Genomic DNA, 19,621 nt, shown 5'->3' with positions numbered 1-19,621 from the left:
AAGCTATGAAGGTGGGGGCCCACAAGACTTACTTTAACACAAGCTACGAAGGTGGCGGCCCACAAGACTTACTTTAACACAAGCTATGAAGGTGGGGGGGCCCACAAGACTTACTTTAACACAAACTATGAAGGTGGGGGCCCCACAAGACTTACTTTAACACAAACTATGAAGGTGGGGGCCCACAAGACTTTAACACAAGCTATGAAGGTGGGGCCCACAAGACTTTAACACAAGCTATGAAGGTGGGGCCCACAAGACTTTAACACAAGCTATGAAGGTGGGGGCCCACAAGACTTACTTTAACACAAGCTATGAAGGTGGGGGGGGGGGCCACAAGACTTACTTTAACACAAACTATGAAGGTGGGGGCCCACAAGACTTACTTTAACACAAGCTATGAAGGTGGGGGCCCACAAGACTTTAACACAAGCTATGAAGGTGGGGCCCACAAGACTTTAACACAAGCTATGAAGGTGGGGGCCCACAAGACTTTAACACAAGCTATGAAGGTGGGGCCCACAAGACTTTAACACAAGCTATGAAGGTGGGGCCCACAAGACTTTAACACAAGCTATGAAGGTGGGGGCCCATGAGACTTACTTTAACACAAGCTATGAAGGTGGGGGCCCACAAGACTTTAACACAAACTATGAAGGTGGGGGCCCACAAGACTTTAACACAAACTATGAAGGTGGGGGCCCACAAGACTTTAACACAAGCTATGAAGGTGGGGGCCCACAAGACTTACTTTAACACAAGCTATGAAGGTGGGGGCCCACAAGACTTTAACACAAGCTATGATGGTGGGGGCCCACAAGACTTTAACACAAGCTATGAAGGTGGGGGCCCATGAGACTTTAACACAAGCTGTGAAGGTGGGGGCCCATGAGACTTACTTTAACACAAGCTATGAAGGTGGGGGCCCACAAGACTTACTTTAACACAAGCTGTGAAGGTGGGGGCCCATGAGACTTACTTTAACATAAGCTATGAAGGTGGGGGCCCATGAGACTTACTTTAACACAAGCTGTGAAGGTGGGGGCCCATGAGACTTACTTTAACACAAGCTATGAAGGTGGGGGCCCACAAGACTTTAACACAAGCTATGAAGGTGGGGGCCCATGAGACTTTAACACAAGCTGTGAAGGTGGGGGCCCATGAGACTTACTTTAACACAAGCTATGAAGGTGGGGGCCCATGAGACTTACTTTAACACAAGCTATGATGAGGGCTATGAGTCCTACAGTGAGCAGCACCTTGCCATATACGGACATAAGGGCGGCCCTACAGCCGCTGACGTAGAGCGTGGTCTCGATGTTGAAGTTGTAGCTGTGGTGGCGCTTGTTGTCGTGGATGTGGTGGTGGACGCAGGGGCGGGGCGCCTTGACGTCACAGCAGCTGAACGGCGTGTCGTCACTGTAGTATTTGCCGTCAGTGTGGAGGTACCTGGGGGTAATTCATAGATTAAATGAGTTTCTCAATCAGGTCTGTGTATGACGTAGAAGTGGGCGGGGCTTCAAAAATAACGTCCAACGTAAAAACATGTCGCTTTGTCGGCCCTTAAAGCCACAATTGTTCCATAAAATGGTGTCACACAAAACATTTTCACCCTAGTCACGTGATAAGTAACACGAACCAGATCCCACCTGAAACTTCTACGGGGTTCATCTCGTTTACCGTGGAGATGGGATACACTACTGTTTGACCTTCCTTAAGGGGATATAACCAAGCGAGGATGAATTTGTCTTAATTTATTTATTGAGTAGATTCCCCTTGTAAGATTTTCTAACATCTCTCAAGTTTCAAGTTGGTCTCAGCAACATGACCTACAGACATATGACCTACAGACATTAGATCTACAGACACATGACTGACCTACACACATACGACTGACCTCAATAGGCATTCAACCTTGACCTACTTTTTAATGCTGACCCCGACTGTCCTCAGAGTGTCCGACTCCATCCAGGCGTAACGGAACCAGTCGACGTAACTTTTGTCCCCGCAACATTTGTACTGGATTTGTACAGAATCCATCTCTCGCTTCATCTCCTTGCCCTCGATGTACCTGTAGCAATAGGGCTAGTAAGTGGGTCACCAACCAGTTCTACGGCTCAATAAAACCTGCATGAACCATAGAACCAGTTGGCCATACAAATGTTCTGGTACATTGGGGCCATACAAATGTTCTGGTACATTGGGGTCATACAAATGTTCTGGTACATTGGGGTCATACAAATGTTCTGGTACATTGGGGCCATACAAATGTTCTGGTACATTGGGGTCATACAAATGTTCTAGAACATTGGGGCCATACAAATGTTCTGGTACATTGGGGCCATACAAATGTTCTGGAACATTGGGACTATAGGGTTCATACAAATGCTCTGGTACATTGGGGCCTTACAAATGTTCTAGAACATTGGGGCCATACAAATGTTCTGGTACATTGGGGCCATACAAATGTTCTGGAACATTGGGACTATAGGGTTCATACAAATGCTCTGGTACATTGGGGCCATACAAATGTTCTGGTACATTGGGGCCATACAAATGTTCTGGAACATTGGGACTATAGGGTTCATACAAATGCTCTGGTACATTGGGGCCATACAAATGTTCTGGTACATTGGGGTCATACAAATGTTCTGGAACATTGGGGCCATACAAATGTTCTGGTACATTGGGGTCATACAAATGTTCTGGTACATTGGGGCCATACAAATGTTCTGGTACATTGGGGGCCATACAAATGTTCTGGAACATTGGGACTATAGGGTTCATACAAATGCTCTGGTACATTGGGGCCATACAAATGTTTCTGGTACATTGGGGCCATACAAATGATCTGGTACATTGGGGTCATACAAATGTTCTGGTACATTGGGGTCATACAAATGTTCTGGTACATTGGGGCCTTACAAATGTTCTAGAACATTGGGGTCATACAAATGTTCTGGTACATTGGGGCCATACATATGTTCTGGTACATTGGGGCCATACAAATGTTCTGGTACATTGGGGTCATACAAATGTTCTGGTACATTGGGGCCATACAAATGTTCTGGTACATTGGGGCCATACAAATGTTCTGGTACATTGGGGCCATACAAATGTTCTGGTACATTGGGGCCATACAAATGTTCTGGTACATTGGGGCCATACAAATGTTCTGGTACATTGGGGCCATACAAATGTTCTGGTACATTGGGGCCATACAAATGTTCTGGTACATTGGGGCCATACAAATGTTCTGGTACATTGGGGTCATACAAATGTTCTGGTACATTGGGGCCATACAAATGTTCTGGTACATTGGGGCCATACAATTGTTCTGGTACATTGGGGCCTTACAAATGTTCTAGAACATTGGGGTCATACAAATGTTCTGGCACCAGAGGCGTAGCGAGGGGGGGGGGCGGGGGGTGGCGGACCGGACCTGGTGACACCATTTAGGGGGGGGGGGTGACACCAAGGCAAAAATAGTAGAATATATAGAGAAAAATTTTAGGGGGGAGGGTGGAAATCGAAAATTTGAAAGTTTGTCCCTTGGAAGAGTCGCTACACCTCTGAGGGGGTGACACCATTAAGTGCCGCACCGGGTGACACCCGAACTCGCTACGCCACTGTCTGGTACATTGGGGTCATACAAATGTTCTTGAACATTGGGGCTATACAAATGTTCTGGAACATTGGGGCTATACAAATGTTTTGTTAAACTGTTATACAGGTCTTTACAAAATGAAATTTTAAAAATTGTTTGACCTTTATCAACTAATGACCTAATTTCTCATGTCTTCAAATACTGACACACAACCTACATAATCCCTTCAAAAATCTGGTGACAGCTTAAAATAAAAGTAAAGTTTCAACTCCTTTGGTCCATGGTGCAGGTGAAGTAGAGCACACCTGTTTAAGTGCCTAACGTGCGTCGGGTACTCATCAGAGCTGGGTAAACTCAGTGACGTACTACGACTCTTGCCAGGATCCGAACTCGGGACCTTCTAGTTGGCAATCGAACGCTCTAGCGTTGGACTACACCGTTCCCTACTCATGTACTCATCATCTTTTTCCGTTCGTGCCCATATGAGGCAGATGAAGTAGAGTCTATCTGTTTCAGAGACCTTGGTATATGAAGAGTTGCCAGCACCATGCCCGGCCGTCTTTGTTTTCCCTAACGTGTGTTAGGTACCCATTAGAACTGAGTGGACTCAGGGAACTTTCTACTGACTTAAACCAACATTCGAACTCGAGACTTGAGAAATCTATACCGCTAGGCCAGGCCATCCCACGTAATCGTGTACTTAATGACCTACAAAAGACCTACAAAAGACCTACAAAAGACCTACAAAAGACCTACTGACTCATGGCCTTATGAAGACCTTCACCAAACTCCGCGTTGAGGATGCTGATGTGAATGAAGGAGGCGATGCTCGAACAAAACTCAAACACCACCAGCAAAATCCCGCCAATCAAAATAAAGATCAGTGACGTCATCAACACTTCCCTGGGGAGGCGAGTCTCATCAGACGATAGGACATTGAGGACTTCAGACAATAGGACATTAAAACATCAGTCTGTAGGGTATTTAGGAGATCAGACAATACGACATTTAAAACATCAGTCAGTAGGACATTTATGACATTAAAGAATGGGACATTTAAATTATCAGACAATGGGACATTATGGACATCACACAATATGCAGCAGACAAGTGGCGCATACCATATCATCTGTCAGTGACAGTATGTGTTATAGGGCCTGTTGTCCACTGTTTGAAGCTGACCATGGGCCCCACTCACCTTTTGTCCACTGAAGCTGACCATGGGCCCCACTCACCTTTTGTCCACAGTTTGAAGCTGACCATGGGCCCCACTCACCTTTTGTCCACTGAAGCTGACCATGGGCCCCACTCACCTGTTGTCCACTGAAGCTGACCATGGGCCCCACTCACCTTTTGTCCACTGAAGCTGACCATGGGCCCCACTCACCTTTTGTCCACTGAAGCTGACCATGGCCTAACTCACCTGTTGTCCACAGTTTGAAGCTGACCATGGCCTAACTCACCTTTTGTCCACAGTTTGAAGCTGACCATGGGCCCCACTCACCTGTTGTCCACAGTTTGAAGCTGACCATGGCCTAACTCACCTTTTGTCCACAGTTTGAAGCTGACCATGGGCCCCACTCACCTGTTGTCCACTGAAGCTGACCATGGCCTAACTCACCTTTTGTCCACAGTTTGAAGCTGACCATGGGCCCCACTCACCTGTTGTCCACAGTTTGAAGCTGACCATGGGCCCCACTCACCTGTTGTCCACAGTTTGAAGCTGACCATGGGCCCCACTCACCTGTTGTCCACTGAAGCTGACCATGGGCCCCACTTACCTGTTGTCCACTGAAGCTGACCATGGGCCCCACTCACCTTTTGTCCACTGAAGCTGACCATGGGCCCCACTTACCTGTTGTCCACTGAAGCTGACCAATAGCCCCACTCACCTGTTGTCTACGTTCATCAGTTTGAAGCTGACGAAGACGAGCGCACCGTTCTGCAGCAGGTTTAGGATACCCACGAAGATGAAGATGGCGGGCAGGACGTCACTGTTGTAGGTCTCGATAAGGCGCATCTGGGAGTCGATGGTCAGCTTGATGTAGGCGGCCGAGATGAAGAGGAGGAAGGAGGAGAAGAAACAGACCAGGGCCATGATAGTGATGGCCATCAGGAGGGTCTGTCTGTTGGCCTCGGTCAGCAGCATGTTGGCCACTCAGGCGTCTGGCCACTCACTGCTGACTCAGGCGTCACTGCTGACTCAGGCGTCTGGCCACTCACTGCTGACTCAGGCGTCTGACTATTCACTGCTGACTCAGGCGTCACTGCTGACTCAGGCGTCACTGCTGACTCAGGCGTCTCACTATTCACTGCTGACTCAGGCGTCACTGCTGACTCAGGCGTCTCACTATTCACTGCTGACTCAGGCGTCACTGCTGACTCAGGCGTCACTGCTGACTCAGGCGTCTCACTATTCACTGCTGACTCAGGCGTCTCACTATTCACTGCTGACTCAGGCGTCTCACTATTCACTGCTGACTCAGGCGTCTCACTATTCACTGCTGAGTGACATGTATCACAACATATCATGCAAAAAATATAAAATAATGTTTGCTTACCTAATATAGTTTTCATAATCACATGCTTACCTAATATAGTTTTCCTAATTACATGTTTAGAACAAAGCTAAAATAATGAGAATATGATACAACTTGAATTTTTTTTTAGAGATTTACAATATCTAACTTAATTTTTTAAAATATTAAATAGTACGACAAATTTCATAGTTCTTAAAAATTAAAACATTTATATTTGAAAACTGAATTCTTTTTCTAATTAAGAAACTCTCTCTATTTTCTTTCTTTGGTACTAAGGTAGGTAACTTAAAAAAAACAACTTTAAAATTACCTCTCTTTATTCATATCTTTACCTGCATTAATTTTTTAACAAATTGTTTGCTTTATTCGGGACTATACTACCAACCTATTTATAGTGTAACACTTGGCCATTCTAGCTACACATTTGTAGCGAACCACTTGGCCATACTAGCTACACATTTGTAGCGAACCACTTGGCCATACTAGCTACACATTTGTAGCGAACCACTTGGCCATACTAGCTACACATTTGTAGCGAACCACTTGGCCATACTAGCTACACATTTGTAGCGAACCACTTGGCCATACTAGCTACACATTTGTAGCGAACCATTTGGCCATACTAGCTACACATTTGTAGCGAACCACTTGGCCATACTAGCTACACATTTGTAGCGAACCACTTGGCCATACTAGCTACACATTTGTAGCGAACCACTTGGCCATACTAGCTACACATTTGTAGCGAACCACTTGGCCATACTAGCTACACATTTGTAGCGAACCACTTGGCCATACTAGCTACACATTTGTAGCGAACCAGTTGGCCATACTAGCTACACATTTGTAGCGAACTACTTGGCCATACTAGCTACACATTTGTAGCGAACCACTTGGCCATACTAGCTACACATTTGTAGCGAACCACTTGGCCATACTACCGGCCCATTTGTAGCGACCAACAATGGGCCAATTGGCCATAAAACAAGGCCATCTTCAGACACACCGTTAATACCAGGCCACCTCTAGAAAATTCAATGTTTACCTTCCTCAAAGTTAGCCAACTTAAAAGTGTACCGTTTGGCTGTTTCCTTCAAGCTATCCCTAGACAACCAAAACATTGGTCACGGAGTTCATTGTTTGTTTACTTATCCAAGAGGTCAAGGTTCAACCCTCCCAGCGACCGTGCTGTTTGGTGCATTATTTTAATATGGTGCGCAGTCTTATATGGTGCACTGTTTTCATACGGTGCACAGTCTGATATGGGGCATTGTTTAATATGGTGCGCAGTCTGTTTCGGTTGATTTCAGAGACTCAACATAATTTATCCAAACATGTTTTGATATATTTAACATAATTTATTCATACAAGATTTGTGATCTTAAAAATAATTTATTTAAACAAGTTTTTATTCGACACAAAATATTTACAATATAACATGTGTAAAAACAATGGTCCCTTTACCCACGAACACACACACACACACACACAAATAGCAAGCTCTGAGGGTGGAAGTGGGTGTATGTGAGTGTGGTGTGGTGGCGGATGTTGTTGTGGTTGTGGTTGTGTAATAGTTGTTGTGTTGATGTTGTTCTGGTTGTGGTTGTGTAATAGTTGTTGTGTGGATGTTGTTCTGGTTGTGGTTGTGTAATAGTTGTTGTGTGGATGTTGTTGTATGGATGTTGTTTTTGTTCTGATGATCGTAAACTTGCATGTCGCGATGTACAAATCATCTGGAGATCTTATTAATCAAGTTTAGTGTCATCTTGCTAGTGATTCTGTTGGTCAGTCTGTTGGTCAGTCTGTTGGTCAGTCTGTTGGTCCGTCTGTTGGTCAGTCTGTTGGTCAGTCTGTTGGTCAGCCTGAGTGTCACTCTGAAGGTCAGTCTGGTCAGTCTGAAGGTCGGTCTGAAGGTCAGTCTGGTCAGTCTGAAGGTCACTTGTCGCACCATTGTCGCCACTGTCTGACACGTGAGCCTCAGTGCCTGCGACCCCCGTCGATTCCCCGTCTGCAGACCCCTGTGGGTCAGACTTTTGATCAACTGGCCCTGGCCCAGAGACTTCAGGGTCAGAGTTCATGGTCGGCTCAGGGTCAGAGTTCATGGCCGGTTCAGAGTTTATCTCGGGGTCAAGGTCAGAGCTAAGAGTCAGGTCAGGAGCAGAAATCTCTTGATATAAACCCTCGCTGCCACCCTGACCCCCCTCTGTGACCCCTGACTCATTCATGTCGGCAGGAGTTGAGTCACGAGGTGTGGCGTCACCAGGTGCTGTTACTGTATCACCACCCTCCGTCACGCCCAGCGCCCTGACGCCCGCACTCTCGCCCCGGACGACCTCCACCCTTCTGGCACCGTCCTCTGCTCGTGTTTCGGCTCTGGAACTCGGCTCGGCATCCTCGTTAGGCGCGGCCTCCGGTCTTTTAGCTTCCGGGTCAAAGTCTGTTTCTCGCTGGTGCACACTGCCGTACACGACCTTGACCCCACGAGCTTCCAATGCTGTGATGTCTTCAAGGCTTGGTTTCGGCACGGGTAAATCCTGAAGAGAAATGAGATCAAACGTTAGCCGATGACGTCACGTATGGTTAGCCGATGACGTCACGTAAGGTTAGCCGAGGACGTCACCTACGGCTACCAGAAACGTTTGGACGTCTTGCACCAGTTTCTACCACAACGTTTGTGTCACGTGACCAACCGCCGTGCACCAAATGACCAGCAAATGATTTGGGATAGTTGGGATCATCTGGGATGAGAACAGAGTTCAAATCGAAGAGAGATAACAAATAGAAGAGAGATAACAAATAGAAGAGAGATAACAAATAGAAGAGAGATAACAAATCGAAGAGAGATAACAAATAGAAGAGAGATAACAAATAGAAGAGAGATAACAAATAGAAGAGAGATAACAAATAGAAGAGAGATAACAAATAGAAGAGAGATAACAAATAGAAGAGAGATAACAAATAGAAGAGAGATAACAAATAGAAGAGAGATAACAAATAGAAGAGAGATAACAAATAGAAGGGAGATAACAAATCGAAGAGAGATAACAAATAGAAGAGAGATAACAAATAGAAGAGAGATAACAAATAGAAGAGAGATAACAAATAGAAGAGAGATAACAAATAGAAGAGAGATAACAAATAGAAGAGAGATAACAAATAGAAGAGAGATAACAAATAGAAGAGAGATAACAAATAGAAGGGAGATAACAAATCGAAGAGAGATAACAAATAGAAGAGAGATAACAAATAGAAGAGAGATAACAAATAGAAGAGAGATAACAAATAGAAGAGAGATAACAAATAGAAGGGAGATAACAAATAGAAGGGAGATAACAAATAGAAGGGAGATAACAAATAGAAGAGAGATAACAAATAGAAGAGAGATAACAAATAGAAGAGAGATAACAAATAGAAGGGAGATAACAAATAGAAGGGAGATAACAAATAGAAGGGAGATAACAAATAGAAGGGAGATAACATAATTATAACCTCGAAACAGAACATGGAAAAGAATGGCTAACACCTGTGTGTGAACAAGACACATAACCACGTCAATGACCTACCCCTAAATGTATGAACAAGACACATAACCACGTCAACGGCCTACCCCTAAATGTATGAACAAGACACACAACCACGTCAGTGACCTACCCCTAAATGTATGAACAAGACACATAACCACGTCAATGACCTACCCCTAAATGTATGAACAAGACACATAACCACGTCAATGACCTACCCCTAAATGTATGAACAAGACACACAACCACGTCAGTGACCTACCCCTAAATGTATGAACAAGACACATAACCACGTCAGTGACCTACCCCTAAATGTATGAACAAGACACATAACCACGTCAATAACCCACCCCTAAATCCAGGAGTTTAATCCCGCTGTTCTCAGCCAATAAAATGGCAGATATCAGAGCTGCTGCGGCCTTGGCAGTGGCCAGATTTTCACCGACCTGTGGATGACGTCACCAATGAACATTTCTAGCATTGAACTATGTGTGGAGAACGTCTAACGTGACTTATGCACTAGCCTTATACACCTGCCACACACCTGCCATACATCTGCCACACACCTGCCATACATCTGCCATACACCTGCCACACACTTGTCATACACCTGCCTCACACCTGCTATAAATGTACCACAACTGTCAATGACCTACACACCTGCCAATGACCCACACTCCTGCCACACACCTGCCACACACCTGCCACACACCTGCCACATACGTGCCACACACTTGCCATAACCTGCCACGCCTGCCAATGACCCACATACATGCCATACACTTGCCATACACCTACCACACACCTGCCATACACCTGCCTCACACCTGCCTCATACCTGCTATAAACAAACCACAACTGTCAATGACCTACACACCTGCCACACACCTGCCATACACCTGCCACACCTGCCAATGACCCGCACACCTGCCATACACCTGCCACACTCCTGCCATACACCTGCCATACACCTGCCATACACCTGCCACACACCTGTCATACACCTGCCACACACCTGCCACAAACCTGCAACACACCTACCAAACGCCTGCCACACACGTGCCACACACGTGCAACACACCTGCCACACACCTGCCACACACGTGCCACACACCTGCCACACACGTGCCACACACCTGCCACACACCTGCCACACACCTGCCACACACGTGCCACACACCTGCCACACACGTGCCACACACCTGCCACACACCTGCCACACACCTGCCACACACCTGCCACACACGTGCCACACACCTGCTACACACGTGCCACACACCTGCCACACACCTGCCACACACCTGCCACACACCTGCCACACACCTGCCACACACCTGCCATACACCTGCCACACACCTGCCACATACCTGTCACACACCTGCCACACACTTGCCACACACCTGCCACACACCTGCCACACACCCGCCACACACCTGCCACACACGTGCCACACATCTGCCTCACACCTGCCACACACCTGCCACACACCTGCCACACACCTGCCATACACCTGCCACACACCTGCCACAAACCTGTCACACACCTGCCACACACCTGCCACACACCTGCCACACACCTGCCACACACCTGCCACACACCTGCCATACACCTGCCACACACCTGCCACATACCTGTCACACACCTGCCACACACCTGCCACACACTTGCCACACACCTGCCACACACCTGCCACACACCTGCCATACACCTGCCACACACCTGCCATACACCTGCCACACACCTGCCGTACCTTGAGTGTCTGGAGACTCTCGTTGTCCTTGATGGCCCTGGCCAGCACGAGAAAGTCCAGGTCTGTGAGCCTGTTGCTGGACACGTTCAGGTGGGTCAGACACCTGTTGGCAGAGATGGCCTGGCTCAGAGCGTCAAACGGTTTCTCGCACACACCTCGGCTGAACGAGTTGAAGGCCAAGTTCAAGGTCTTTAGACTGACATTTTCCTAGAAACAGACGTAAAGATGATTGACACGTGACAGACACGTATATCAATAAATAACTAACGTGGTTGTCATGACAACGAGATCCCATGGTTGTCAAGGCAACGAGATCCAATGGTGCTGACTGCCGACCTTAGATCCCAACCTTACGACCCCTTATAACACACGGAACCATTACAACATTTAGGTACCTGAACATGTTTATTTCACCCTAGTTCACACGGAACCATTACAACATTTAGGTACTTGAACATGTTTTATTTCACCCTAGTTCACACGGAACCATTACAACATTTAGTATTTGAACATGTTTTATTTCACCCTAGTTCACACGGAACCATTACAACATTTAGGTACCTGAACATGTTTTATTTCACCCTAGTTCACACGGAACCATTACAACATTTAGGTACCTGAACATGTTTTATTTCACCCTAGTTCACATGGAACCATTACAACATTTAGGTACCTGAACATGTTTATTTCACCCTAGTTCACACGGAACCATTACAACATTTAGGTACCTGAACATGTTTTATTTCACCCTAGTTCACACGGAACCATTACAACATTTAGGTACTTGAACATGTTTTATTTCACCCTAGTTCACACGGAACCATTACAACATTTAGGTACCTGAACATGTTTATTTCACCCTAGTTCACACGGAACCATTACAACATTTAGGTACTTGAACATGTTTTATTTCACCCTAGTTCACACGGAACCATTACAACATTTAGTATTTGAACATGTTTTATTTCACCCTAGTTCACACGGAACCATTACAACATTTAGGTACCTGAACATGTTTTATTTCACCCTAGTTCACACGGAACCATTACAACATTTAGGTACCTGAACATGTTTTATTTCACCCTAGTTCACACGGAACCATTACAACATTTAGGTACCTGAACATGTTTATTTCACCCTAGTTCACACGGAACCATTACAACATTTAGGTACCTGAACATGTTTTATTTCACCCTAGTTCACACGGAACCATTACAACATTTAGGTACCTGAACATGTTTATTTCACCCTAGTTCACACGGAACCATTACAACATTTAGGTACCTGAACATGTTTATTTCACCCTAGTTCACACGGAACCATTACAACATTTAGGTACCTGAACATGTTTATTTCACCCTAGTTCACACGGAACCATTACAACATTTAGGTACCTGAACATGTTTTATTTCACCCTAGTTCACACGGAACCATTACAACATTTAGGTACCTGAACATGTTTATTTCACCCTAGTTCACACGGAACCATTACAACATTTAGGTACCTGAACATGTTTATTTCACCCTAGTTCACACGGAACCATTACAACATTTAGGTACCTGAACATGTTTTATCTCACCCTAGTTCACACGGAACCATTACAACATTTAGGTACTTGAACATGTTTTATTTCACCCTAGTTCACACGGAACCATTACAACATTTAGGTACCTGAACATGTTTTATTTCACCCTAGTTCACACGGAACCATTACAACATTTAGGTACCTGAACATGTTTTATTTCACCCTAGTTCACACGGAACCATTACAACATTTAGGTACTTGAACATGTTTTATTTCACCCTAGTTCACACGGAACCATTACAACATTTAGGTACTTGAACATGTTTTATTTCACCCTAGTTCACACGGAACCATTACAACATTTAGGTACTTGAACATGTTTTATTTCACCCTAGTTCACACGGAACCATTACAACATTTAGGTACTTGAACATGTTTTATTTCACCCTAGTTCACACGGAACCATTACAACATTTAGGTACCTGAACATGTTTTATTTCACCCTAGTTCACACGGAACCATTACAACATTTAGGTACCTGAACATGTTTTATTTCACCCTAGTTCACACGGAACCATTACAACATTTAGGTACCTGAACATGTTTTATCTCACCCCAGTTCTACTCAAGCTTCACATAAAATTACAATAACTTTAACCAGAACTTGGCCTCTTCTTAGCTTTTCAATAACCCTGCTTTTACCACTTTAACTTTAACTCAGTGGTGGAATATGGTTGGGGCTGTCAGGGTAGCAAACCAGGGCCTTCAATTTTTAAGGGCCATAAATTGTCTTTTGCAAATATTAGTAAATTTAATTTGTATATCAACTTTAGTGTTTAAAGCACAAAATTATTTTTAAAATGACCAAACAATTATGACCTAAATAAGAGTGTCTCCTCATGAAACGTTTACACCAGTGAACTCAACTTATTTGCGGCCCGAAATTTTCGTGAAAGCTTCTTTAAATTTCAAACACAAAACTGCGATTTTCCCCATCGACAAAACAGCGGTTGTCAAACTCTATTAGCAGCAGCTACTCTCGCTTCATATCAAACATCGTTAATTTTTGTTTCTTAACTTAAATACTCTAGCTTGGGATCAGAGGCGCATCCAGGTTTTCGTAGTAGGGGGAGCGAAAAGAGCAAAAAAAGGCGCCGAATTTTTAACACGTTCTATATATTATATATATATATATATATATATATATATATATATATATATATATATATATATATATATATATATATATATATATATATATAATTACTAGCTGTATGTCATTACTTCGCTATGATGAAAAGTAAATTGAAAGTAGCACTCTGAAGAAATAAGAAAAAACACACAATGTAGGCCGACAAAACAAAAATTGTATCTAAACAAAAAAAAACAAAATATACACACACTACAACCAAAAACGATGAACGTAACACAATCTGTTTTGTAATTCTTGTAAAAAAAAATTCTTACATTATAATTCCTGGAAAATTATTTAAGACAAGTGAAATAGGGGAAATAATCACTCTCTTAATATAAATATGTATATATCTACACATTTAATTATAAATGTCAAAATAAATAAATAATTACTTAAGAATATAATGAAATTGTTTAACGCTATCCGCGTTAACAAAATATTTTTGTCTATAATCAGAATTAAATATATCTTCATCATAAATGCTAAAGTATTACAGCATAATGAGAGATTTTGAAATCAGAGTTGGTATAAAATCACGCTTTTCGAAACAATAGTATACCTTCGGTATAACAGCCTACATTGAACTATATTTCGCTCTTTTATTTCAGATCATATTTTTTTTTCAATTAAGTACTGCTTCTTGTGTTCTTTAAAGATCATTTTTTAACATAGTGATAGGTATGGGTTAGATCACTGTATTGCTCACAATTATCGAACTCTTTGTATACCTAGGTGTGACATTAAGGTCGCTCTACACAATTGTGGTGGTGAGGTGTGTGTGTGGGGGGGGGGGAGATAACCAACTCAGAGTGAACATAGCGTCAGTTTTTAGATGACTTTTCTGAACGGTGAACGGAAAAAAAGTCACAGGAAAAAAAAACAGAAAAAAAGTCACAGTTTTTGCTAGGAAAAAAAAGTCACAGAAAAAAAGTCACAATGGGAAAAAAATTTCGGAAAAAAAGTCACAGAAATAAAGTCACAGAAAAAAAGTCACAAAAAATGTGCAGAAATATTTAGATTTATTTGTTGAAAATTGTAAAATTGTGTATGTTTATTGTTATGGGTTCTATTTTTTGATAGGATATATTAATTATAGACATTAAAAGCATTATGTTTTTTAACTATTGTAAGAAAAAAAAACACTCTCAGATAATTTACACAACAATTTCAACTTTTGTTACGTATTTTGTTAAATACACGGTAGAAAAGTTAATTATAAAAGAAATTTAGGCGCATTATTGTGTTTTTCATGTTTTGCCGCAGGCTATTCTCTGGTCGGCCTCTCCTTAGTCGGCCTTGTCCGAACATATTGTGTGATGTTGACGTTGTGTGTCAATCTCAGCCTTTAAAAATTGTCGGCTTTCTGTTTTGATCCTATGCTTTGTTATGTAATGAGCGTGATAAATGTGGGCAGTAAAGGTGGTTGATCTATTGCTGCTATCAGTTGAGGGCAGCAAGTCAGATAAACTTACCATTTCGCGGTAATTTAATGTTAGTATTTAAAAAAACACAATAAAAACCAAGGACGTTGGAAAATTCTATTAAACGTTATTAATCTTATATTTAACATAATTACAATCTACATACTTCATACTAAATATTTTTAGATAAATTATAAAAAATACCATTCGTATACAACCTACATACATTACATTACATTTAATTAATCCTAAGCTAATTTGAAATCTCTGAATATATAATTCATAAAGGTATTAACAAATTCCATGCAAATATATATTTGTGACTTTTTTTCCTGTGTTTCCTGTGACTTTTTTTCCTGTGACTTTTATTCTGTGTTTTATTTTTCCTGTGTTTTTTTTTCCTGTGACTTTTTTTCCTACAATCTTCTGAACATACATATATATATATATATATATATATATATATATATATATATATATATATATATATATATATATATATATATTACACATGTATACTGATTCAGAAATAGATTTAAATAAGTAGCAGTGGTATTATGACAATATTTTTTTTATTTTTTATAGAGGGGTCCATAGGGGAGAGGGGTTGTAACTGTTTCATATAATTTGTAATCATATCACTATAGCCCAAACTGTAAGAATACTTTTTAGAATGGCAAACTGATGCGGCTGTTGATACGTGTTGTAAACGTAGACACTACTATACTAGTACAATAATGCTTAATAGCTGCATGAAAAGGAATCTTGTGATTTACATAGATGTGCCGACCAAAAATATTTTTTTAACAAATATCTTTGTTTAAAACTTTGAGTTTAAAAAGTTTCCAAAAAGGCGCCATTTTGCTGAAAATGGTCACAGGGGGAGCGGCCGCTCCCCCTGCTCCCCCCCTGCGTACGCTACTGCTTGGGATAGTAGAAAGTGATGCTGCATTTAAATAGGTTCAACCATAATCTAGCTATAAAAACACTAAAATTAAAATCTTCAACCCTATTTAAAACAAGTAATTAAAAAAAGTCTAGTGACAATTTTAGCGCAATTTCCTTATGTTATCTAAAAATAGCTCTGTCGTAGCGTAAATCAAGAGCAGGGTTAGTAAAACCATTGGTTAGTTATTAAAACGTTTTTTATTTTTATTTTTTTCAGTATTTTACATGTTTTATTTACAATAGAGTAACATGACTAAAAACCATTGCGCGCCTAGCTACCGAACGTGATGGCACAGCTATTGAACGTGATGACGCGTGTGGTGTGGTTGCATAAAATGCCTACTAATTCGGTCCAAATTTTAATTAATTAAAAAAAATTTTTGTGACCAAACGAAAGGATATTTTTGAAAACTTTCTTCGGCAGTATTGTTCTAAATTATGGCAGGAATCGATTGGTACATGTTTCAAGTCGCTAAGTGGTCTGGTTGCCGAGATATGGGCCAAAAACTGCATTTTTTCCAGGTTTTTTGGATTTTCCGGGAAATACATGAAAGAAACCCGGAATTTTTATGGCCTATGCTCATTCTCGTAACTTGCTTAACATAATTGTTTTTGTAACTAGTCATCGATATTGCTTCGTTGAGGAGGAGATACGACTTAAAGCCCGGACACACATTCATCCATACATTCATCCATCCATCCATCCATCCAGAAATGACGAGTTAATAAACGCAATTCTCCAGAATGGAAATTGCGCTAAAAAAACCAAGGACGTTGGAAAATTCTATTAAACGTTATTAATCTTATATTTAACATAATTACAATCTACATACTTCATACTAAATATTTTTAGATAAATTATAAAAAATACCATTCGTATACAACCTACATACATTACATTACATTTAATTAATCCTAAGCTAATTTGAAATCTCTGAATATATAATTCATAAAGGTATTAACAAATTCCATGCAAATATATATTTGTGACTTTTTTTCCTGTGTTTCCTGTGACTTTTTTTCCTGTGACTTTTTTTCTGTGTTTTATTTTTCCTGTGTTTTTTTTCCTGTGACTTTTTTTCCTACAATCTTCTGAACATACATACATATATATATATATATATATATATATATATATATATATATATATATATATATATATATATATATATATATATATATATATATATATATATATATTACACATGTATACTGATTCAGAAATAGATTTAAATAAGTAGCAGTGGTATTATGACAATATTTTTTTTACAGAGGGGTCCATAGGGGAGAGGGGTTGTAACTGTTTCATATAATTTGTAATCGTATCACTATAGCCCAAACTGTAAGAATACTTTTTAGAATGGCAAACTGATGCGGCTGTTGATACGTGTTGTAAACGTAGACACTACTATACTAGTACAATAATGCTTAATTGCTGCATGAAAAGGAATCTTGTGATTTACATAGATGTGCCGACCAAAAATATTTTTTTAACAAATATCTTTGTTTAAAACTTTGAGTTTAAAAAGTTTCCAAAAAGGCGCCATTTTGCTGAAAATGGTCACAGGGGGAGCGGCCGCTCCCCCTGCTCCCCCCCTGCGTACGCTACTGCTTGGGATAGTAGAAAGTGATGCTGCATTTAAATAGGTTCAACCATAATCTAGCTATAAAAACACTAAAATTAAAATCTTCAACCCTATTTAAAACAAGTAATTAAAAAAAGTCTAGTGACAATTTTAGCGCAATTTCCTTATGTTATCTAAAAATAGCTCTGTCGTAGCGTAAATCAAGAGCAGGGTTAGTAAAACCATTGGTTAGTTATTAAAACGTTTTTTATTTTTATTTTTTTCAGTATTTTACATGTTTTATTTACAATAGAGTAACATGACTAAAAACCATTGCGCGCCTAGCTACCGAACGTGATGGCACAGCTATTGAACGTGATGACGCGTGTGGTGTGGTTGCATAAAATGCCTACTAATTCGGTCCAAATTTTAATTAATTAAAAAAAAATTTTGTGACCAAACGAAAGGATATTTTTGAAAACTTTCTTCGGCAGTATTGTTCTAAATTATGGCAGGAATCGATTGGTACATGTTTCAAGTCGCTAAGTGGTCTGGTTGCCGAGATATGGGCCAAAAACTGCATTTTTTCCAGGTTTTTTGGATTTTCCGGGAAATACATGAAAGAAACCCGGAATTTTTATGGCCTATGCTCATTCTCGTAACTTGCTTAACATAATTGTTTTTGTAACTAGTCATCGATATTGCTTCGTTGAGGAGGAGATACGACTTAAAGCCCGGACACACATTCATCCATACATTCATCCATCCATCCATCCATCCAGAAATGACGAGTTAATAAACGCAATTCTCCAGAATGGAAATTGCGCTAAAAAAAATTGTATTAACTCCTTCTATAATATATATATATATATATATATATATATATATATATATATATATATATATATATATATATATATATATATATATATATATATATATATATATATATATAAAATAGAGGTTGGATGGCACTTCCCGCAAGAATAGGTGTATAGAAATATAAAACGATGTGGGAGGGGGGGGGGGGGGGGGTCGCTCGTTTTTTTTAGAAAAAAAAAAAACAAAGGCGAAAAATGCTCAGAATAATGAATGAGATTTATGAGAATTCGATTGAAACGAATTATTCTAAAAGTTTTTTTTTTTCAAACCAGACATTGAATAAAGAACGTCTTCCGGTTACTGGAAATCGCTCAAACGGTGAAAGAAATCTACGTACAAAAGTTAACACTTATACATAAAATTGTATCCACATAACTTGAACGGTACTCAAGTTCTCGTGTTCACAAAGAAGTAGAAGAAAGCACAAGTTCCGTATACCGGAAATTACTCAAAAGTTAGCAGTACCTCACCTGAACCACCATAACCTCACCTTGACCTCACCTTAACCCCGTCCATCAGGTTGGCGGCCCCACCCTCCCTGAACTGGTTCCAACTGAGGTCCAGAGACTCCAGAGTGTCGTTCTGACCTGCAGAAGTAGGTCAGATATTTTTAGTAACAGTAGTAACCTCTACGTGTGAGGGGGGGGGGTTGAGGGAGGGTATTAG

At 41.2% G+C, this 19,621-nt stretch overlaps 2 protein-coding genes across 3 annotated transcripts in view; both read right to left on the bottom strand.

Annotated features, from left to right (window-relative positions):
- Positions 1–5,746: 5,746 nt before the first annotated feature.
- On the bottom strand, positions 5,747–7,268 carry LOC131935528 (testis-specific gene A8 protein-like). Its single transcript, XM_059291958.1, has 2 exons — positions 7,193–7,268; positions 5,747–6,108 (listed from the first exon to the last, which is right to left on the bottom strand). The coding sequence occupies exons 1-2, from the start codon at positions 7,266–7,268 to the stop codon at positions 5,747–5,749; spliced, it is 438 nt and encodes a 145-aa protein (XP_059147941.1).
- A 283-nt stretch (positions 7,269–7,551) lies between these two features.
- Positions 7,552–19,621, bottom strand: part of LOC131935569 (leucine-rich repeat-containing protein 74B) — a 29,515-nt gene continuing 17,445 nt past the window's right edge. For both annotated transcript variants that reach the window (XM_059292044.1, XM_059292045.1), the window contains exons 8-11: positions 19,457–19,542; positions 11,419–11,625; positions 10,019–10,114; positions 7,552–8,681 (exon numbers count right to left, since the gene is read on the bottom strand). In XM_059292044.1, coding sequence (XP_059148027.1) covers positions 7,917–8,681; positions 10,019–10,114; positions 11,419–11,625; positions 19,457–19,542 — 1,154 coding nt within the window. In that variant the 3' untranslated portion in view covers positions 7,552–7,916. The remainder of the gene's footprint in view (positions 8,682–10,018; positions 10,115–11,418; positions 11,626–19,456; positions 19,543–19,621) is intronic.

The sequence above is a fragment of the Physella acuta genome, unplaced genomic scaffold (assembly GCF_028476545.2).
Source record: "Physella acuta isolate Inbredline_101_S28 unplaced genomic scaffold, ASM2847654v3 ptg000148l, whole genome shotgun sequence".
Taxonomy (NCBI): Eukaryota; Metazoa; Mollusca; class Gastropoda; family Physidae; genus Physella; species Physella acuta.
This window is presented reverse-complemented; position numbering and strand designations above follow the sequence as displayed.